Here is a 23,585-nt window from a genome sequence, read left to right as displayed (position 1 = left end):
TCCTCTCCCTTTGGTCAGTACTACTGGAGCACTACTGAAGTACTTGCCAAAAACTTGTATTTCCCTAACATTAACTAAGTGAGGATTTCATCACTATTCTGAGTATCTTTGACTCCACTGCTGAAAAGTTTGGTATTCTATCCTGGTGAATAGTTAATTATCCAAGGAAAATGATGGAACATTTGCTGCTAAAATTTATTGCAAGCTATCAGGACACAGTGCTGGCATAATTTTATGCAGAGCCCCAGGCTGCAGCATAGGGAAGCAGGCTGCCTGTTCATCCTGAAACAAGCAAATGAAATTGACTACCCTGGAGATCAATCAGGACATTAAACACTGTGATGGATGTGGCAGAATTCTTCAGTGTCTGAGATTTATGGGTCACCCTTCACCAAGCACTCTAGGAACCTCCCCAACATCAATTAGGCCTCATAACTAGGTATGCTCACCTCCACCTCCACTGATTAAAGGGGTAGGGAGTTCTGGGACATGCACCGTGCTAAATACTACAAAAGGCCAATGAGCAGACTGGATCCAGATTACAGTACGAAGACTCCTGCTTCCCTGAGCAAAGAGTGGTTCAGAATGGAGGAGTGTCCGGCTAGAAGGGGACTCAGACATTGGAGTCTAGACCTTGCATTTTCCAGAGAAAGCAGCTCAGTGTGTCATGTTCCTGGGTACTCCTGTTTCTTGTCCATGCTGGCCTGCCTGGAATGCACTTCTTCATCTGGTTGATTTTGCTGCTCCTTCTCAACTTGGTTAGGTCGTCGTATCTTGTTGCCCTGCACTGCAGCCCACCCCAGTCAGGCTAGATTAGGTCCATCCTCCGCACTCCCATTGAGGCACTCAGGATATGGCATGTGGTTGGGAGCAGACTGGCCTGTGGTCACCATTTACTAGCCATGAGTCCTTGGGCAAGTGTTTTAAGCTCTGTAGGCTTTAGTTTTCTCATCTGAAGAAGAGTTGCTGATAATCCTTGGCTTATAAAGCACTTTCATGTATGTCACCCCATCAGTGGGGGAAAGAGTAGGAAACATTCAAGAAATCAGACTCTCAGGGGAGGAGGTAGTTTGCCCCAGGTCAAACCTACACCTTGTAAGGTTATGAGACGTAAATGAGACAATGTATGTAAAGGGCTCAGCACGGCATCCTGGGCATAAGAAGCCCTCAAAAACAGTATTCACTGTCTCCATCTACTCACCTTGTAGGACACCCACCAATACACTCATAGGCTTGTTATCTAGAAAGATCATCTAGTGGCCGGGCGCGGTGGCTCAAGCCTGTAATCCCAGCACTTTGGGAGGCCGAGACGGGCGGATCACGAGGTCAGGAGATCGAGACCATCCTGGCTAACACGGTGAAACCCCGTCTCTACTAAAAAATACAAAAAACTAGCCGGGCGTGGTGACGGGCGCCTGTAGTCCCAGCTATTCGGGAGGCTGAGGCAGGAGAATGGCGTGAACCCGGGAGGCGGAGCTTGCAGTGAGCTGAGATCAGGCCACTGCACTCCAGCCTGGGTGACAGAGCGAGACTCTGTCTCAAAAAAAAAAAAAAAAAAGATCTAGTTCATGTCGCCATTTTACAGGTAATGAAAATGAAACCTGAAAGGAGGGAAGGTGACCAGGGTGCCTCTGGGGCAGTAACAGGAACAGGATGAGAACCCAAGACTCCTGTTGACCAGTCCACCCAGTGGTCCCCAGGTCCCAGACCCAAATGTCCCCTATACAGCCCACGCTGGGAAGGAAACACAGCTGGAGGTGAGCATACAAAAAGAAAGCACTCACCCTGTCTTTAACCACGTGCCCAGTTAGTTGTAGGAGATGAAGAAGGCAAAGGCCATGCAGATAAAGCCACCCCAGGGCCTCCCTCTCACCAGTCCCGATGCCAAAGTAAGTAAATGCCAGCTTACTTCATAGAAAATCCCTAATTCCATAGGTGCTCCTTGCTTCCAATGACAAGCCTGCTGTTTTGAAGCAATGCAAACCAGAGGATCTAGTCCTGGAGAGAATGGGAGGACCACAGTCTAGTAGACAGGCCGAGTTTTCCAGACCTGAAGTCCAGTTCGGGTCCCACATCTCACCAATTGCCTCTGGTCATTACCTCTCTGCTCATTTCTTCATCCAGAAGGTAGGCGTAATGATACACACTTTAGAGGTGGTTGTATTAGAAGAGTATATAATGTACCCAACACACAGGGAGTTCTTAATAAGTAGTATTTACCCAAAGTTCTGGTTTGTGTTCCAGTTCTATCACATGTGTTGTGACCTGGGGCAAACTGCCTCCTCTCCTGAGAGTCTGATTTCTTGAACGTTTTCTACTCTTTCCCCAACTGATGGGATGACATACATGAAAGTGCTTTATAAGCCAAGGATTATCAGCAACTCTTCTTCATTTGCTCCCCACAAAGATGTTTTTAAAACCCCAGAGCTATAAGAAATTGTGGCAGTGTATCATCCTACATGGACTTTTCACAAGGTTATCAGTAAAGCCTCCTTTAGCTCAGCAACAGCTAACCAAATCCATCTGTTAAAATCAATGGTGTTCTCTGGGTTTCCCAGCCTCTTCAGTCCACTTTTATGTAAACTCAAACAAAAACCCTTAGTGAAAGACAGCGTGAAATGCAATCAAGCTGACCCTCCCTTTCAGAAACAGAGCAGAAAGTGCACCTAGGGCTGGGGTTTCCAGCCCTCCAGCCCAGCAGACATGCTCGGGCTCTGGAGGCAGCAGGGCTCCCACTGCTATCCTGGGAGGAAGAGCCCTGCCCAATGCCAGCCTTGCCCATAGCACTGGACCCATTTTCACAATCTCCAGGAGTCCATCCCCAGCCAAATCCATCTGAAGCCAGAGGATTCAGCCCCTAATGGCTTCCATCTTCTCCTCCCTCCCTCTGTCCTGCATATACCACCAAGTTATAGGCCTTCCTCAAAAACTGTAAATGGCTCCCTGTTGCCAGTGGTGTTTCTTAAGACTTGTTCAGGTGGCACAGGAAGTCATACAGTTTTTATGGGACACTCTTAATACACTGACATATCTAACAAACAAGGAACAATTACCAACTAGCAGAAAGTATTTTAAATATTCAACAAAATCCCTGATATGTCCCAAGACAAAAACAAAAGCTGTGGTGGGTCAGTGGCTGCTTTGTTCAGATCCACTTGGTACTGTCCAGTCACCTTGGAATCTGCTCACATTCTTAAGAAGAAAAGGGGTAGCAGCTACCAAAGGTTTACAAAGAAGTATGCAAGAAAGACTTAAGACTGGGAAACTGCTGTTGATAAATTTTTCCTGCAAATCAGGAAAAGTCCTGTATGGTGTAACTTTCACAGTACCATCACAGGTCCAATGGAAATGACGGTGTTCCTTAAGGGGAGAACCATTGATCTCTAAGGAAAAAGGCCTCCTCAGCCTGTGAGTCAATGTCCTCTCCAACCTGGCTTCAACTACCTACCACCCTCAATCCCCTCCCTGACCCCAGTGTTTCTGCCCCTCACTGCCTCATGCACCTGAGCTCTGGTATCATTTGCCACTTCTGCTCCCATACACCAATTGAACAGCCCCTGCCCGCTGAGGAATGGCCATGCCAGCCTCCTGAGGAGCCTTCTCTGTATATGCTGTCCATCCTGAGACCTACTTTCTGCTTTTACTGATGTCTCGTCTCATCTCATCTTTCCTGGTAGCTGTAAAATCCTTCAGGGTGGGGGCTGTGGCTCCAACAGCCTGTACTCTCAGAGTCTGGAAGGATATTGTCCTCTCTGTGAAGACCACAAGTTACTTTGGGGCAATGGCTAGGCCACACTCTTCTAGGTATTTTCTTCAGAGTCCCAAACAGCACAGCTGGTGAGCCAGAGAACCCAGCAGGGAACATGTCCCCACAGAATTGCTGAGAGCGAGTGGGACCTGGGGGAAAGCTGATGCTGTCTCAACTACTAAGAAGCTGGGCCCAGGGCCATTACTAGGCCTTAGGCCTTCTGCAAGTGAATAGGCCATTAGCTCACGGACCTGCTTGGCTCTGCCCTCAGAGGGCTGCCTTTCTAATAGGCCTATTTCTGCCCTCCCAGGGACTCTGTGTTCTGCCAAAATAACCAGGCCACCAAATTCCCAGAGGCTGTGTGAGGTTAACCAAAGACCTCAAAGAAACTAGGGAGAAAGGCAGGAAACCTATATGCAAGCATTTAAAAAAGCTATCCCTAACACCTTTCCCCCATACTATTTCTAGAGCTATTGCTCTGGGTGCTAAGGCTGGACACAGGGGCAGAGTCAACAGGAACTGTTTGGTTTCCCAAAAAACAGATTAAAAGGGCACATTATATATATGTGCCTCTTGCATGTATAACAGTTTTAACAACTTGCCTCCACGTCACATGGCTGCCTTTTTATGGTAAGCTCTAAGTAAGCACTCAGAGGGACTTTTGAGTTGAATAAAATCCCACTGGAGGGACTATTCCAGAACGTCCATCCCTCCTCAACAAGGGTCCTAAATGTGCTCCTCCCACCCAGCATGAAGTACTTAGTGCTCTTTACCTGAGGGTGCTGTGCAGTCGCACTGTCCCTTGAGCTGAGGTGAGGGAGAATCATGTCCTTAGTAAAGTTACCACTCTGAAGCCTGGTTTCAAATCCTGACTGTCATTTATAAGCTGTCCAAATTAAGGCAAGTTATATGACCTCTTTGAGCCTCAGCTTCCCCATCTGTAAAAGAGGGATAATAATAGCATCTAACTTACAGGGTGCTGTGATAACTGAAGGGGTTTAATATGTATAAAGTGCTAGAACAGTGCCTGGTATATAGTAAGCATTATACTTAATGCTATGAGGATGATGAGCTGTAAATACTAGTCCAGTGAACAGCTGCTTGAGGCTGAGGCAGTGCAGCCATTACAGGAGGGAGCAAAGAGAAAAAGACCAACCAGTTCAACTCTGAGTCAAGGAACCATGCCAAGGCACCACCTGGGATGTCCCTCCCTGAACCAGCACACCTTCTACTGGGGGTGCCTCTGCAGCCATCACCTTTGCCATCTCTCATGCCCCCCAGTTATAGCATCCAATAGGGATGAGGGGTAAATGGAGAAAATCCTGAGCAAGGTTAGCCCTCTTAGGAAGAGCCTCAAAGATAAAAACAAGACATAGGAATTACTCTCCCAAAGGTGATTCAAGCCATGTGGTCTTGGCCACGTCACTTTACCTTCTTCACTTCTCTGTGCTTCAGTATCCCCATCTATACAACAAGGGGTCTGACCAGATGATCACTGGGTTCAGAGATTCTAGGATTCTTCGATTCTAACAGACATTACTTGCAAAGAGGCATCATTCTACTGCTCTCCTCTCATTAAAAGAAGACTGAAATGCCAAAGATACAACTTTTAAAAGTGTTTTATAGCAACTGATTGTGACACAAATCAGAAAGGGTTCACTGGTCAGCTGGGGAAGGGCCCTAGGCTGGCCACACAAAGGCACTCTAGCCACCTCCATCACTTACCACTTCCCTTCTCTTCCCTACTGTCTGCTTGATCCAGGTCACTACTCCCACTTCTGCAGATTTGATTCAGGAGGGCAGCCCTCTTTGTTCTATTCACCTACCTACCCACTCCTTCCTGCAGGCCTGTTCAAAGCCTCACCAGCCTCTGCTCTTGGGCCTGCATCCACACCAGCTGCAGCCCTGGTGACACTCTTGGACCTCAGCTGTGCCCTGGGCAGCAGAATGAGAGTGCCAGAGGTGACTACACAGGCCTGGGTACTTCCTAAGAGAGCCCAAAAGAAGCCAACAGAAGGCAAAAGAAAGCATAGAGCATTCTGTCCTGCACAGAATTTTGAACATTTATAATAATATCAAACTATCTGTTTGCATCAGAGGCCATGCTGTCTCAAAGCAGCCCCTCCTCCACTCTCCCTCCTTTCCAGACAAAAAAGTCCTATAAACTGACAAAACCTTAAAATGAAATTTACCTTAAGCCAACTAAATACATGGAGCTGGGTCAGATTTTAGTCAGGTCTGCTTTTGTCACATTAGCTATGGTTTTCTGAAGAGTGGAGTATGTTTAAGATAATATTCGTGCTTTATAGCCATGCTTTTTAAACTCTGTACTTGCCAATTCAGTTACCTTCTCCTATGAGGTTTGCCCTTCAACAATGAGATTAGTTAGGTTGATTAGGCTGGTGGAGACAATCATGTTTACAATCTTCCTAAAACATAGAGCTCTCCATGAACAAGAAAGGCAAAAATAATAAATAAATAAACACAATTTTTTTACTCCTTTTCTTCAATTTTCTCTAGAGGCTAGGCATATTTCTGATAGTTTTAAAGCTGTGGAAAAGTTTTATTATAGATTTTATTATAGAATTTAAAAATTTCAAAAAATAATTGCTTGGAACCACAAATAATTAAAAGGAAACATAGTAATCCCATAAACAAGCATTCTGGCATCTGTTAGAAAATTTTCCTCAAATTATGAAATGTAGCTCTCCATGCTTTCCAATGATTGTTATAGTACCCACAAATATCTGTGATTTCAGTGGAATACGTTAACGTAATTTTTCTTTTTAAGGCATGATCCTGATTCATTTTTTCTTCAATATCTCAGTCATTTCAGGAACTACCTGCAAATAAAAACAAAAAGTAATTAAGCAACTAGAGCCTTCACTGTGATACGGTCACAGCTCCGTAAGCAGTACAGGGAGGCCACAAGAAACAACACGAATCACTGTTGAGGCACGAGGGCCCCCTCCTCTCCACCAGGAACCCCCTGTTCTCCAGTAGTCTCTCTTCCCACCCAGGGAGACTACCCAGGACCCAGGGCTGGCAGGGCCTACAGCCCACTCATTGCCTAGGTGCCTTTTTTTTTTTTTTCCTTTTTTCAGACAGGCTCTCACTCTGTCACCCAGGCTGCAGTGCAGTGGTGCAATCATAGCTCAATGCAGCATCCACTTCCTGGGGTCAATCAATCCTCCCACCTCAGTAGCCACCAATCTGGTAATTTTTGTAGAGACAGGGTTTCGTCATGTTGCCCAGGCTAGACTCGAACTCCTGGGCTCCGGTGATCTGCCTGCCTCAGCCTCCCAAAGTGTTGAGATTACAGGTGTGAACGACTGCACACACTGCTACCTTTCGGCTTTTTGACCCAACCACAAATTTCAAGAAGGCACCCTAGAAACAGGAAGCCCAATTTTTCTTGTCTGGGCGAAAAGTACTGTGTATTTACCTTTGTATTTTCCTTGGCATTCTTCCCACCCTTAACTGCATTCCTGACTTCCCTTCGAAGTCCACACCAAAGTCTCTAGCTTGCTGCAATTATGACCCCTGCTAACCTCCTCTAGTACTTGTTCTCTCACTGTTCATTCATTCCTCCGTCATTCATTTCACAAACATATTGGTTGCTTTTTCAGCAGCATACTACTATCATCTGGCACACAGAAATATGCTACATGCTGAACATTCAATATCATCATGCTTTATTAAAATCAAGACCTTGTGTGCTAATGCAGTGGCCGGTCAGCAGACAGTAAGAAACCACAGCAAGGGGAAATGGCCTGAGTTGGCTCCCACTTTAAAAAAGGATTAATTACTAACCCTTAGTCGGTGGCAGTACAGTGGCTGCAACTGGACCCTCCAGTGTAGAGCTACTTTGTAACTGCTTGGACAGAGAGCTGTCTGAGGGAGCTGCAGGGAATGTCAGACAGACACTCTGAAAACTGGTCCAGCCACTTGTGCAAAATATCAATTACCCAGTCTTCCAAGGGGCTTTCGGCTGCCTTAGCTCACAAAGATCCCAGCTGAACTCACCACTGATGAATATAGCCTCTCAATTATTTAAGAGAGCTACATTTCCATTAGGTGGAAATAATGTGTTCGTACAAAATTTATTAAGGAAATTGTTGACATGTTGTTTCTTCCGAATGTCACTTTGTCTCCAGCCTATTAAAAGGCCCATGTTTACCATGGAGCCAGCAGGCATTTGCTCAGGGGTGGCATTAAGTGCTGGCACCACTTCTCCCAGCTTTCCTCAGTGGAGAGACCATGAGCTCATGCCAGTCACATGGATGACATGCTAACTGAGCTTCACACAGGACCTGTATATTTCATGAAAAATAGGATAAAGCCCAACTTCTCTTACCACAAAGTGAAACACTGATTTGGTTTAGAATATATAACTTTTCAAAATTTTACCAAATATATCCTTACCACCCTCCCCACGAAAGGTTTGAGAGGATTTTCTCTACCATCTATATCTTTTTTTATTAGATCAACCACACACTTTTCTTTTTCTTTTTTTTTTTTTGAGACAGAGTTTCGCTCTTGTCACCCAGGCTGGAGTGCAATGGCGCCGTCTCGGCTCACTGCAACCTCTGCCTCCCAGGTTCAAGCAATTCTCCTGCTTTAGCCTCCCAAGTAGCTGCGATTACAGGCATTTGCCACCATACCCAGCTAATTTTTTTTGTATTTTTAGTAGAGATGGGGTTTCACCAAGTTGACCAGGTTGGTCTCGACCTCCTGACCTCAGGTGATCCACCCACCTCAGGCTCCCAAAGTGCTGGGATTACAGGTGTGAGCCACTGCAGCCAGCCCAACTGTACACTTTTCAAGCATACCACATGATGCCTTATTTAGGAAAAAGGAAATGCTAACTCAGGTTCATTGAGTGTCTGATGGCCTGAGCACACTAAAAGATCTTCTTATTTCTATTCTCTTTTAGATATTGCAGAGGCAACTCCCTACTCAGTAAGATCCAATAAAAGTCATCTAAGTTTTTTTAAAAAAAGACAACCTACTGATATAAATCACAGTACAAGTATGTTTCACTCATTCACTTAGTACTTCTTCCAGGTAGTACTAAGGGAAACAGAGAAGCTCTCTGTCACTGTGGGAGTAACAGAGGAGTTCTGCCTCCTAGTTGGCAAGAACAGAGAGAGGCCTATGAATCACCCAATCAGAAGTGTGTTCATCTTATACTGGAATGTAGGAGAAGAGAATAGCATTAAAGGCTCCAAATTCGAGTTCTGAGGAAGATCAGTGTGGATTAGGAAAATTCAGAACATCAAACTAAATAAAAAAAGGATTCTAGGCAAAAAAATGAGGCACAGACAGAGATAAACAACTGCAGGTTCCCGAGATAGTAAAGAGATTATAGTGACTATAGGGGAGAAGAGGAAAGAAAAGAAGGTTTAGAAAGATAAGTGGTTTGCCGAGGTCATTCAATGCGAACAGAATAGTCTCTTTGAACAGATAGGTGGTGCTGGGACAACTGGATAATCACATGCCAAAGAATGAAGATGGACTCCTACCTCATACCATATACAAAAATTAACTCAAAATGGATCAACAACCTAAATATATGAGCTAAAACCATAAAACTCTTATAAGAAAACAGGGGTGAATCTTCATGAGCCAAGATTTGGCAATGGATTCTCAGATATGATGCCAAAAGCACAAGCAACAAAATAAAGATAAATTGGACTTCATCAGAATCTAAAACTTGCACATCAAAGGATATTCTCAAGAAGGTGAAAAGCTAACCTACAGAATGAGAGAAAATGTTTGGAAATCATATCTCTGATAAGTGTTTAGTATCCATTATATGTAAAGAATTCACACAAGTCAACAAAAAGAGAAACAGCCCAACTGAAAATGGGCAAAAAAGGTGGATAAACATTTCTCTAAAGGAGATATACGAATGGCCAGTGAACATCTTTTCATATGCTTATGTGCTTAACATCACTAGTTATTAGGAAAACGCAAATCAAAGTCACAATGAGATACCACTTCACACCTACTAGGGTGACTAGAATTAAAAAACAGAAAATAAGTGTTACTGAGGATGCAGAAAAACTGGAACCCTTGTGCACTGCTGATGGGAACGTAAAATCATGCAACTTCTATGGAAAGCAGTTTGAAGGTTCTTCAAAAAGCTAAACATGGAATTCATATGACCCAGCAATTCTACTTCTAGTTATAAACCCAAAAGAACTGAAAGCAGGGACTTGAGCAGATACTTGTAGGCCAATGTTCACTACACTATGGATTAGGCAATGGGTTTGTGTTTTTTTGTTTCTTTTTGTTTTTGTTTTTTTGAGATGGGTTCTCATTTGCCCAGGCTGGAGTGCAGTGGCATGATCTTGGCTCACTGCAACTTCTGCCTCCTCCCAAGTTCAAGTGATTCTTCCACGTCAGCCTCCCAAATAGCTGGCCACTATGCCTAGCTAATTTTTGTATTTTTTTGGTAGAGATGGGGTTTCACCATGTTGGCCAGGCTGGTCTCAAACTCGTGACATCGAGTGATCCAACCACCTTGACCTCCCAGTGCTGGGATTACAGGTGTGAAGTCACCGTGCCTGGCTGGCAATGGGTTTTTAGATATGAGACTTCAAGCATAAGCAACAAAGAAAAAATTGGTAAGCTGGATTTCATCAAAATTTAAAACTTTATTTTAAAACTTTTTCTTCCCCTTTTTCATAGGCATTGACAAAATGTAAAACTTTCATGCTTTAAAGGACACCATTAAGAAAGTGAAAAGACAACCCACACAATGGGAGAAAATATTTGCAAATCAAATATTCAATAAGGGACTTATATCCATGATATATAAAGAACACTAACAACTCAAGAACAAAAAAATAATGTGATTTAAAAATTACAAAGGATCTGAATAAACTTTCTCCGAAGAAAATATACAAATGGCCAATAAGCAGATGAAAAGATACTAAAAGTCATTTGCCATCAGAGAAATGCAAATCAAAACCACAATAAGATACCACCTCACACTCATTAGAAGGGCTATATTTAAAAAGACAGACAATAACATACATTAATGAGTATAAAGAAAAACCAGAGCCCTCACACATTTTTGGTGGGAATGTAAAAGGGGGCAGCCACTCTGAAAACAACCTGACGGTTATTCAAAATGTTAAACTCAGAGTTACCAGGTGACCTAGCAATTCCATTTCTAGACATCTATCCAAAAGAAATGAAAACATAGGTCTGCACAAAACCTCATACCTGAATGTTCATAGCAGCATTATTCTTAATAGCCAAAAAGGGGAAAAACCCAACATGTCCATCAAATGATAAATGAATAAACAAAATGTTACATACCCCTATAATGGATATTATTTGGCAAGAAAAAGAAAGTACTAACACAGGCTATAACATGCATGAACTTTGAAAACCTTATGCTAACTGAAAGAAGCCAATCACAAAGATCACATATTACATAATCTCATTTATATGAAACACACAGGACTGGCAAATCTATAGAAACAGAAAGTAGAGTAGTGGTTGCCAGGAGCTGGGGCTGGGGTCTGAGGATGCAGAACATAAAACAGGGAATGAATGCTGATAGGTATGGAGTTCTTTTTGGTGTGATGAAATGTGTGACAGTGGTTGTGTAACTGTGAAAATACTAAAACCCACTGAATTGTACATTTTTAAATGGTGAGTTTTATGGTACGTGAATTATATCTCAGTAAAGCTGTTTAATATTAAACAAAAAATAGGTGGTGCCCTATGCCCTATCACAGTAACTACAATTATAATATTTACCATTTATTGAGTACCTACTATGTACCTGGACAGAACAGGCAGGCTAATATTTATCACAGACTCTATTAGCATTAGGTGCAGTATAATTTCATTTCATCTTCATTACAACCGTTAAAGAGGTAGTGTAATATTTACATCACTTACAAGGAAGCTGACATCCAGAGATTAAATATCTTAGCCAAGACAATTTAACTAGTATGTGGCCAAGGCAGAATTGGAATTAAAGCTCTTAATTACTATAACATATTATTTCTGAGGCAAAAAAAAAAACAGCTTGTCCTTTATAACTAATGGTTGTTGAAGGGTCAAGCAAAACAATGAATGTAAGAGAATAAAATGTTATGCGTATACATTTTTACTCCACATACAGTTCTACTTGGTGAGCAAAATATCACCTAGGGAATTATTAGTCTAACAGCTGTATATACATGCTACACGATGCAATTTGAAATTTAAATTTTTCACATGAAAATTAGGCTAAAAAAGTCCTTTTCGTACACTATAATTTGACTTCCATTTTCTTTAGATCATAATCCAAAATAGATAATGCTAATTCTCACCCATAATTTGTATAATTGTATTTCTTAACGTTATATAAATATATTATCTTATATATTTCTTAATGTTACATAAATATTTTAAAAATTATAATTTTAAAATATAATTAGCATACATAAAATACAAAAAATAACAAAATTATATTAAAATATAAAATATATAACATTAAGAAATATGATTATACAAATATTGTATTTTGATTTTTTAAAATCAAAAGTATTAAATATTTGATTTTTAAATTATTTTCTTTAAGTATTTGATTTTTTAAAAATGGGGTTGCCCCAGTGAGGAGTATATTCACCAAACCACTTTGTCTGCACTCTTCTGTCAGAATTACTACAGTATTCACCTACACTGTGCTCATTCTGATTTCAGCTGAGAAAACGACTTGATGCGTACTCTGTAGGTTCCTAGAGTCTGTCAAAGGTGCAATTCTTTTTACTGCACCTTATCCAAGGTACAATAGTAGTGGTGAGCCACCCAGCTGTAGTACCTGCTGAGCCAGAGAGGCAGAAAGATGAGAGAGGGGGGGAACAGAAGCAGGACCCTGTCTTAGTTGTGCCCAAAACCTGCTGATTGTCCCAAATCACATCTCTCTGGGACAGGCAACTTAAAAAGAATGTACCTGGCTTGTGTTCCTCACACAGTAACAAACAGGAGTCTGCCATATGTTTAGTATTTTATAATCTGTAGTTTTTTCCCCAAACTGAATTTTTTTTATTTTATTTTATTTTTTTTATTATTATTTTTTTGAGACAGGGTCTTACTCTGTTGCCCAGGCCAAAGTGCAGTGGTGTAATCATGGCTCACTGCAGTCTCAATCTCCTGGGCTCACGTGATCCTCCTACCTCAGTCTCCCAAGTAGCTGGGACCACAGGCACATGTCACCAGACCTGGCTAATTTTTGTATTTTTTGTAGAGATGGGGTTTCACCATGTTGCCCAGGCTGGTGTCCTACTTCTGGACTCAAGTGATCCACCTTTCCTCGGCCTTCCAAAGTGCTGGGATTACAGGCATAAGCCATTGTGCCTGGCCTCCCAAACTGCACTTTTAAAGGACTGATTAACTTCTCTACTTTTGTATTAATCAAATACATATATAACTGTACTTCAGAACTTTATTTTTATTTTTTTAAATTTTATTTATTTATTTATTTTTGAGACGGAGTCTCGCTCTGCCGCCCAGGCTGGAGTGCAGTGGCGCGATCTCCCGATCTCCACTCACTGCAAGCTCCGCCTCCCAGGTTCACGCCATTCTCCTGCCTCAGCCTCCCGTGTAACTGGGACTACAGGCGCCCGCCACCGCACCCGGCTAATTTTGTATTTTAGTAGAGATGGGGTTTCACCGTGTTAGTCAGGATGGTCTCGATCTCCTGACCTCATGATCCACCCGTCTCGGCCTCCCAAAGTGCTGGCATTACAGGCGTGAGCCACCGCGCCCGGCCTATTTTTATTTTTTTGAGACAGATTCTTGCTCTGTTGCTCACGCTGGAGTCCAGTGGCACCATCTTGGCTCACTGCAACCTCTGCCTCCCAGGCTCAAGTGATTCTTGTGCCCTAGCCTCTCGAGTAGCTGGGATTACAAGCATGCATCACCATGCTTGGCTAATTTGTTTTTCACATTTTTAGTAGAGACAGGGTTTCACCATCTTGCCCAGGCTGGTCTCAAACTCCTGAGCTCAGGTGATCTGCCCACCTCAGCCTCTCAAAGTGCTGGGATTGCAGGTGTGAGCCACCGCTCCTGGCCATGTACTTCAGAACTTCTAAGCTGTATGAGATAGTCATTGCCTTAATACAATTTTAGCTAAAAGCAAATAAACACAGTATCTTTGTCTGAAGTCTCTCTCTAGTCCAAAGCGGGCTTCCTAAAATACAAAAGGAGCCTGAGAACCTGAAACTGGAAGTCAGCTGACTAGATGATTTTTAAGGCCTCGTTCCACTTCACTGTCTTAGGACCCTTTCTCACTGAGATACCTCTGTGTCCACACACACACACACACACACACACACACACATATTCTCATGCCAAACCTGGGAGCTGCCCTTAATGCAGGACCACAATGTGTGTGACCCCATTCCATCAACAATGACTACAAAGAAGCTCCTGCCCTAAGGCAGGTGTCCATTGGAAGAACACTGAAAATTTCCAACTGCTTCACAGTTTATCTTATCATGAAAGCTGCCATGTGAGTTTTAACACATAGTACACAGGCAGACAGAAGAAAGTAACTTAAACAAAATTACTTATAAGTTTATTAAAATATTCTCTTGAGGAAAAAAGGCAACTACACTAGACATCTACTTGCAAACATGGATGAGGTTCAGAAAGTATTTAATTTTGCTTTTAAATGAAAAGAATATTTACCCCTCTACTCATACCAATAGTAAGGAACGGAATTCTTACTACTTGAACAAAGTTATCATTATACAGAGAAAAAAAAAATTCTCTTTTTCATATCAGCTCCCCTTCCCACTGGAACATCTTAGTGGGAAAATGACTGACCTTACTGTTTGTTCTTACACACTTGGGCCAGGCAACACGAGCAGATGACCTACCTGAACCCCAAATACCAGATACAGAGCTTCAGGGTTACTGAAGGGGGTAATGTTTTTCCCAAGACAAGATCTAAGCTCTACGGCAGGGGGCTTCTGAGGGGAAGTATACCCAACACTGAGCCAGAGCAAGAGCCCCATCCTAGTCTTTGCATGCAGTCTGAGCCATCACGGAGTAATTGGCTCAAGGGTCCTATTTCCATCCTTCACTGAGCATGAACATATACTTCAAAATACAGATGTGTTCTCCAAGCACTCTCACTAGTTCCTCTAGATCATGTGCAGTGCTAGTGAAGTCACGGAAATAGGCCAATCCTCTTGCTGAGGGGACCACCTGTAGCTCTGTTCTCAGGCTATAGCCTCTCCATGAGGCCCATAGCCCCTCACTGTGGTTCTACGTGAGGGGTTCCTCACCCCAGCAAACCCACTTCTCCTTGGGTTGGATTATATTTTCAGAGTGTCAATTCCTGCATGAGTGATTTCTGCATAAGATAACCTAGAAACGTGTAGGCAGACCCAGGGAAAAGAAGAGACCAGGCCATGACCTTTAAATGTGGCCAAATGAGTATCAAGTGCTCATCATCTGTAATTCACTAATTAATATCATGAAAGTAATTTTTCTCATGGGAATGTCAAATATGGAGGTGACGGCAAGAGAGAAGGAACACTCAAAAGTGGAGTGTGAGGAGTGGGAAATAAGTGCTCTCCCTACACTCATCAGCTAAGGAAGGCCATTAACCCACAAACACAGCAGGCAGAGCATTCTTATTGAGTCAGATAAGCTGGATATGAGTGCCTACTCTCCCCTGAAAAGCTCTAGCATTCTTGGCAAATTCCTGAATAAGGGGGTTTGATGTTAATTTCTTTAGGGTACTTGCCAAATATGATTCTAGGTTATAAATTACTTGAATCACTTTACATTGTGCATTAACTTAGCACATGAGATGCCAAAAACCATGTATTTTTTTTTTTTTTTTTTTTTTTTGAGACAGAGTCTCACTCTGTCACCCAGGCTGGAGTGCAGTGGCACAATCTATGCTCACTGGGTTTACGCCATTCTCCTGCCTCAGCCTCCCGAGTAGCTGGGACTACAGGTGCCCGTCACCACGCCTGGCTAAATTTTTGTATTTTTTAGTAGAGATGGGGTTTCACCGTGTTAGCCAGGATGGTCTCGATCTCCTGACCTTGTGATCTGCCTGCCTTGGCCTCCCAAAGTGCTGGGATTACAGGTGTGACCCACGGCGCCCGGCTGCCATGTGGATATTTTAAAGACAATTTGGACTCTTTCTTAAAAGCAAAGTTATAATGCTCTATATAAACAACACATATCTAATCTTAGAGCAACTTAACCTTTAAGTAGGTCAAAATTGTGTACATATATTAACAGTATATATACAAACATAGACACACAAACACATGATGTTTTCTTTTAATAGCTTCATCCTTGACCAATTCTAAGAGTTTCTCGGATGACAATCTAGATAATAGCAATTTCTCTCAAGACCAGCTTACCTTAAATAAATCCGCAACTATTCCATAATCTGCCACTTGGAAAATTGGAGCTTCTGGGTCTTTATTAATAGCCACAATTGTCTGTGAAATAAAAACAAAGAGTTTTGACTTTTACCAAGAAAACATTCCACACAGACTGACAGTTCCATTTTAACTTCCCTTACAATATATTAACATTCTTAAAATGTCTAAAAATAAGATTTGATGCATCTGTGTCAATATTGTAAATTTATTAGAAATTTCCGGGTTGGAATGTAATAAAATTCTCTCTTACCCACAACTAGCCCATCTCAGTACTAAAGAGTTTAAAATCTTTTTTTTTTTAAAGTTCTTCTTTTGACTTACCAAAAAAAAACTGATTTTAGGTGAAAAAGTAATAAATCTATACCCAAATCCACAGCCTTTGTAGTGCAAACTATTTTGTCCTTCATTTATTATTTAAAAATTATTATTCTGGAGGACAGGCACAGTGGCTCACGCCTGTAATCCCAGCACTTTGGGAGGCCAAGATGGGCGAATCACCTGAGGTCAGGAGTTCGAGACTAGCCTGGCCAACATGGTAAAACCCGTCTCTACTAAAAATACAAACATTAGCCAGGCATGGTGGCGTGTGCCTGTAATCCCAACTGCTTGGGAGACTGAGGCAGGAGACTCGTTTGAACCCAGGAGGCAGAGGTTGCAGTGAGCAGAGATCGTGCCACTGCACTCCAGCAGCAAGACTCTGTCTCAACAAAAATAAAAATAAATAAAATTATTCTGGGATATTCTAACAATATGAAAGCTAAACTATCTTGTCAGCCTGTTATTAAGGGACGTTAAACAGCTTTAAGTCCTTATGTACATAGCAAATAGATTAATAAAACAAGCAAATTACTTATATCTCTTATAAAAGCTATCAAACATTTCTCTTATTTGCTATAAAAATATTCTTAAATGCAGGCCAGGCGTGGTAACTCATACCTATAATTCCAGCACTTTGGGAGGTGGAGGCGGGAGGATAAGACTGTGGACTAAAAATAATTCAAATCTCTAGAAGTAAAATTAAGTTTCTACCTACCTGGCATTGTATGTTGTGAAAATAGCTGGTATTAAAAAACACATTAAGTATTTTGATGTAGCCTGACTCAAAATACAGGCTACATGATATCCAACATCTATGTATTTCCCTTAGAGGGGTTCCTCAGAGAGATGTGCAGAATATGCCAGAATGTCTAAGACTGGAACATGGTTATATAGTCCAGGTAACTGCTAATCCAGAGAAACATGCTACACACATTAAGATGCATGATCAGAGACAATAAACAAGTTTCAAACATGAGCCTCAAATTCAAAGGCACAAGAACAAACATTTTGAATAGCAGATGTTGATTTGCATTGACGTGTTTGTCTTTTGGGAATGTGTAACCTGCTTCACGGCGATAAGCAGAGATTTGTTTAGTTATTGATGGTAAATTATTCTCCTAGAGGCCACTTAGACATCTGGGAGTTTAATCATCCATAAGCTTTTTTCATTGTACTATATAACAATTGTTATTATCATTATTACTTTGAGACAGAGTCTCATTGTGTTGCTCAGGCTGGAGTGCAGTTGTACAATCAGCTCACAGAAGCCTCGATCTCCTGGGGTCAAGTGATCCTTCCACCTCAACCTCCTGAGTAGCTGGGACCACAGGGGTATACCACCATGCTCAGATAATTCTTTTATTTTTTGGAGAGATGGGGTTCTCACTATGTTGCCTAGGCCAGTCTCCAACTCCTGGGGTCAAATGATCCTCCTGCCTTGGCCTCCCAAAGTGCTGGAATGACAGTGAGCCACCATGCCTGCCTTAAAAGTTACTTTTAGAGAGAGAGCATATAACTGTGGGCAAGGAACCACTACAGTATTTAACAAAAAAGATGTGGGCTGGTTATTGTTCTTCGGATTATTAAAATAATATTTCTAAATAATCAATCGTAAAGAACTATGATAAAGTCTTGCTCGTATCCAAAGCCCTCTCAATAGCTCCTCGCAAGCTCAAGTTCTTCCTTCTTACAGAGCTTTGAAATGCATAGATTGTATTCAACCATATTATTATTATTACTTTTTTTTTTTTTTAAACGGAGTCCTGCTCTGTCACCCAGGCTGGAGTGCAGTGGCGCAATCTCGGCTCACTGCAAGCTCCGCCTCCGGGGTTCACACCATTCTCCTGCTTCAGCCTCCCAAGTAGCTGGGACTACAGGTGCCCGCCACCACGCCCAGCTAATTTTTTGTATTTTTAGTAGAAACGGGGTTTCACCGTGTTAGCCAGGATGGTCTCAATCTCCTGACCTCAGGTGATCTGCCCACCTCGGCCTCCCAAAGTGCTGGGATTACAGGCGTGAGCCACCGCACGTGGCCTCAACCATATTACTATATATTAGTTCAGAAATTGCTTTCATTAGATTCATTTGATTTAACAATCAAATCTTGAATTCCTTCAACTAAACCAGGATTCTTTTTTTTTTTTTTTTTTTTTTTTTTTTTTTTTGAGACGGAGTCTCGCTCTGTCGCCCGGGCTGGAGTGCAGTGGCCGGATCTCGGCTCACTGCAAGCTCCGCCTCCCGGGTTTACGCCATTCTCCTGCCTCAGCCTCCGGAGTAGCTGGGACTACAGGCGCCCGCCACCTCGCCCGGCTAGTTTTTTGTATTTTTTAGTAGAAACGGGGTTTCACCGTGTTAGCCAGGATGGTCTCGATCTCCTGACCTCGTGATCCGCCCGTCTCGGCCTCCCAAAGTGCTGGGATTACAGGCTTGAGCCACCGCGCCCGGCCTAAACCAGGATTCTAATCAAAATTGCAGCTTGTAGGGAATGCAACTGTCAGATTTAAACCATTCTAATATCCCATTTTAGAACTTAAAACCAATACAACTAAAGACTATCTCCTATGCAGATAATGGGGTTATGACAACAGAGGACGACACAGACAACAGGATGAGACAGTGACAACAAGGGCTATGCCTTTTTCATTTAAGCACTCCCAGCTTCTAGTATAAGGAACGATCTTAATAAACATTTGTTGACTAGTTGGAGATACAAAGTCTTGGCTGACCCCCAACACCAGTCTTCTTACTTCAACTGTTCCCTATTTGCTCTGACGTACACTACCTAGTGTCTTTCCCACAATCCAGCCCTGTTGGCCTGGCGTGAGAATTTTCACTGGTATCTTCTTGACAGGCAGAATCTTTTATTTTTAGAGAAGCAGAATTCTAGCTATGTCTGAACTGGTCTGGCTAAAAATATACTTTAAGGCTACTGGTGCTGGAGTTTCTTTCTTTTATTTATTTTTTCTTTCTTTTTTTTTTTTTTGAGGCGGAGTCTGGCTCTGTCGCCCGGACTGGAGTGCAGTGGCCGGATCTCAGCTCACTGCAAGCTCCGCCTCCTGGGTTTACGCCATTCTCCTGCCTCAGCCTCCCTAGTAGCTGGGACTACAGGCGCCCGCCACCTCGCCCGGCTAGTTTTGTATTTTAGTAGAGACGGGGTTTCACCGTGTTAGCCAGGATGGTCTCGATCTCTTGACCTCGTGATCCGCCCGTCTCGGCCTCCCAACGTGCTGGGATTACAGGCTTGAGCCACCGCGCCCGGCCTATTTATTTTTTCTTAATGCAGCAATCACATTTTCCCCATTGGCACTGCTGTTTTCATAGCTCAGTAAAGAAACCTACCATCCAACTGTAAAATCTGACTGGTTTTGGGCCAGTTCATTTAGAAGCTACAAAGAGGTAGTGCATGCATTTCAAGTTAGAAGAAGTTAAGCCTGTTAAAAGTTTTATTATCTTTTATATCAAGCTTCCATCTGAATGGATAAATGCAGGAATGTCAGAGGCATCTCTGACTTCATGAAAGACAAGTTCATAATTCAAACCATACATTATTATGCATGAAATAATGTGTCATATTCTGAAATATATGTTCAGAGTCATTACACAGGACTTCCAGAGTAGTCCAAGTAGCAAGTTAAAATCAAGTGTTTCCTGGCCGGGCACAGTGGCTAACGCCTGTAATCCCAGCACTTTGGGAGGCTGAAGTGGGTGGATCACGAGGTCAGGGGATTGAGACCATCCTGGCTAACACGGTGAAACCCTGTCTCTACCAAAAATACAAAAAATTTAGCCAGGTGTGGTGGTGGGCGCCTGTAGTCCCAGCTATTTGGGAGGCTGAGGCAGGAGAATGGCATGAACCCAGGAGGCAGAGCTAGCAGTGAGCCAAGATCAGGCCATTGCACTCCAGCCTGGGCGACTTCAGCCTAGGCAACACAGCAAGACTCCGTGTCAAAAAAAAAAAAGGGCAATAAGTAGAGGAAGGAAACACTTGACTTTTTTTTTTTTTTTTTGAGACAGCGTCTTGCTCTGTTGCCCAGGCTGGAGTGCAGTGGCGCAATCTCGGCTCACTGCAAGCTCTGCCTCCCGGGTTCACGCCATTCTCCTGCCTCAGCCTCCCGAGTAGCTGGGACTACAGGTGCCCGCCACCACACCTGGCTAATTTTTTTTTTTTTTTTTTTTTTTTTTTTTTTTGCATTTTTAGTAGAGACGAGGTTTCACCATGTTAGCTAAGATGGTCTCGATCTCCTGACCTCATGATCTGCCCACCTCGGTCTCCCAAAGTGCTAGGATTACAGGCATGAGCTACCACGCCCGGCCTCATACTTATTGCACTTTTGATAATTACTGAGATACTGAGATATTAAGATGGCCTGATGCTCCAACCCAAAATGTGTTGGTTATACTTTGATAACAACCCAAGAAGAGGGGCCCTGCTGATATATGAGATTGTGACGGTTAGAGGACTAAAGTGAAGCAGACAGAGAGAGAATCAGGGATCAAAACCTCAAAAATAAGTTAGACGTTCAGAACCTCATCAAATTGTTTAAGCCTCACATTTTCTATCCACAGATTGTCATAGCTGAAGGGCACCTTAGTGATCGTCATTCAATACCCACATTTAGTAGACAAAGAAACTGAGTTTGCAGACAGCACTCATCATGCATTAAGTTAGCAGTGGAGCTAATAACTCAGGTTCAGGCCTCTTTCCATGACACAGCACTGCCTCTGTGACCAATAATTTTTAAGGCGGTGAACGGTAGCTTTTATTTCTTTGGGTTCCCAGATCTATATTAGTGTGAATGGCTAGACTACATGCACTGTAACTACATGGAAACATACAAGGTAAGCCAAATCCCAAAATGTGGAAACGTTTTCTTTTAGCATCACTGATGTACAATTACCTTGCTGTCTTTCATCCCAGCTAAATGTTGGATGGCTCCAGATATTCCAACAGCAATATAAAGTTCCTGAAATAAAAGAGGTCATGTTATTAATACATATTTATATTATATAACACTTTCCAAAGTGTTTGCTATTAGCAGCTTAAGTCTTAGGCAAAAGATATGTTAAATAAAACAGAGGCAAAATGTATTGCTTAAATTATGCTTTCCTTTTTCTCTGATCTCCTTAACCTACAGTTCTCTTTTTCCTGTGAATTTCTATAGCAGTGGTGGTATAATAAATATGTGGATAATGAGGATTACTGAACATTTACTATGTGCCAGACGCGGTGTTAAGCATTTTACATCAAGCGTCTCAATCTCACAACAATTACCTGTGAGGTAGCATTTTTTCATCTGTGGCACTCACTTGAAAGTCACTGCACAACCCATACATGCTGTACATACCCATTAACAATTAACAACGTACACACGTTGTATATTAACATATAAACACATATACTCAAATATATTAAAATAAATTTGGACTTAGTTGTTTGGCTTGTTTGCCTCATCACAAAAGGGTATTTGTTAAAATGGTAATAAGGATATGTTTACTAAACTTTGTATTTAGAAAAACCAGAAATACAAATCACTATCAAGAGATTTTAAACACACACACACACACAAACACACACACACACACACACGTTCTCTCTGAATAAAAAATAACAAACTTCTCAAAGGCATGAGCTGAACCTTTGTGTTTCCAGAGCCTAACAAAAAGGCCTCCATACCATAGTTTTTTGGTAAATGTTGATGATATTTGTACCTCTTCCGGCCCCTCTGCCCTCAATAATTACAAAGGGAATGACTGACACTGTTCTGTCTCCTTATCTAAAATTTTTACAGTACCTATGTTTGAAAATAAAAACACACTTCCATTATGAAAATTTTAAGCACTTTAATAAGTGCTTAATTAGAAGAGCTTACCTGCTTCATTTTGTTTACCAGGTATAATTAAAGCTTCAATTGAAAACCTTTTCCCACACAAAAAATGAACAAACAAGTCCTGGCCTGGGTAGGAGGTATAACTAACATGTAACCAGACTAACACTAAGGTTTTGTCACAACTGACAGTAAAGTCTCTCCTCGATATGAATAATATGTGGAAGGCACTGAAGGTGGTTCTGTTATACTTAGTTTTCTTATAGAGCAGATACTGCAAAAGCCAATGACAGTGTCAAGGTGGTCCCACCTTGTTTTCTGCACTGCTTATGATCTCATTTAACAATTGCTCAATCCAAAATAAGAAAGCATTTCAACTAGGATCTGGAAATAATGTTATTGCCTCCAAATGTTATGATTTTTCATAGCACCTAAGTGTATATGACCACATACAAGTCAATTCAGGGCCTCACTTTTTCCAGTTGTAAACAGAAGAGGTACAGCTCCAGCACTGGTGCTTGTAAAGAAAGCTCCCCAGGATACTCTGATGTATAGCCAGAGCTGGAGAACCACTATAATAGGTAATCCCTCAGCTCTTTGGCAGCCTGAATCTTAGAAATGTCCAGCCCCCTGCAGTACTCCCTAGGCCTGATCTTTACAAGCATAAAGTGTCCAACTGCTCCTAGAGCAGCACCATGTAACCTGGAAAAGGAACCAATCTAGTCCCCAAAGTGAGTTAATTATCTAAAAATGAGATGAGCTTGTTTTTTTAATCAACTTGTTCTATAGTTACCAAAAGCCTGAAGACAAGAACAATTTGGGGTAATAAGACTGTGTCTTAGGGTGGGGAGGAATGCTGCAGAAAGTATGGATGAGGATTAAAAAGCAATTGCATGCTCTGTGATTCTACCTTGAATGCATCCAGTGTGTCAACTGTGATCCTACACAATGCAATAAGGCCCTGACATACTGTCTCTTACACATGGACACTAGCATAAGTAGTAAACTTCTTCTACTACTTTCTATTTAAGATTTACAAGTAATTCAATAGTTTTTTTTTTTTTTTTTTGAGACGGAGTCTCACTCTGTCACCCAGGCTGGAGTGCAATGGTGTAGTCTTGGCTCACTGCAACCTCCACCTCCTAGGTTCAAGCGATTCTCCCACCTCAGCCTCCCAAGCAGCTGGGACTACAGGTGTATGCCACCCCACCCGGCTGATTTTGTATTTTAGTAGAGACGGGTTTTCACTATGTTGCCCAGGCTGGTCAT

At 42.2% G+C, this 23,585-nt stretch overlaps 1 protein-coding gene across 1 annotated transcript in view; it reads right to left on the bottom strand.

Annotated features, from left to right (window-relative positions):
• Positions 1 to 6,280: 6,280 nt before the first annotated feature.
• The window catches only part of ETFA (electron transfer flavoprotein subunit alpha), a 112,914-nt gene continuing 95,609 nt past the window's right edge, over positions 6,281 to 23,585 (bottom strand). The window contains exons 10-12 of the mRNA XM_017858022.1: positions 21,390 to 21,455; positions 16,150 to 16,230; positions 6,281 to 6,591 (exon numbers count right to left, since the gene is read on the bottom strand). Coding sequence (XP_017713511.1) covers positions 6,553 to 6,591; positions 16,150 to 16,230; positions 21,390 to 21,455 — 186 coding nt within the window. The 3' untranslated portion in view covers positions 6,281 to 6,552. The remainder of the gene's footprint in view (positions 6,592 to 16,149; positions 16,231 to 21,389; positions 21,456 to 23,585) is intronic.

Source organism: Rhinopithecus bieti, unplaced genomic scaffold (genome assembly GCF_001698545.2).
Source record: "Rhinopithecus bieti isolate Rb0 unplaced genomic scaffold, ASM169854v2 scaffold_47256, whole genome shotgun sequence".
In the NCBI taxonomy this organism is placed as follows: domain Eukaryota; kingdom Metazoa; phylum Chordata; class Mammalia; order Primates; family Cercopithecidae; genus Rhinopithecus; species Rhinopithecus bieti.
This window is presented reverse-complemented; position numbering and strand designations above follow the sequence as displayed.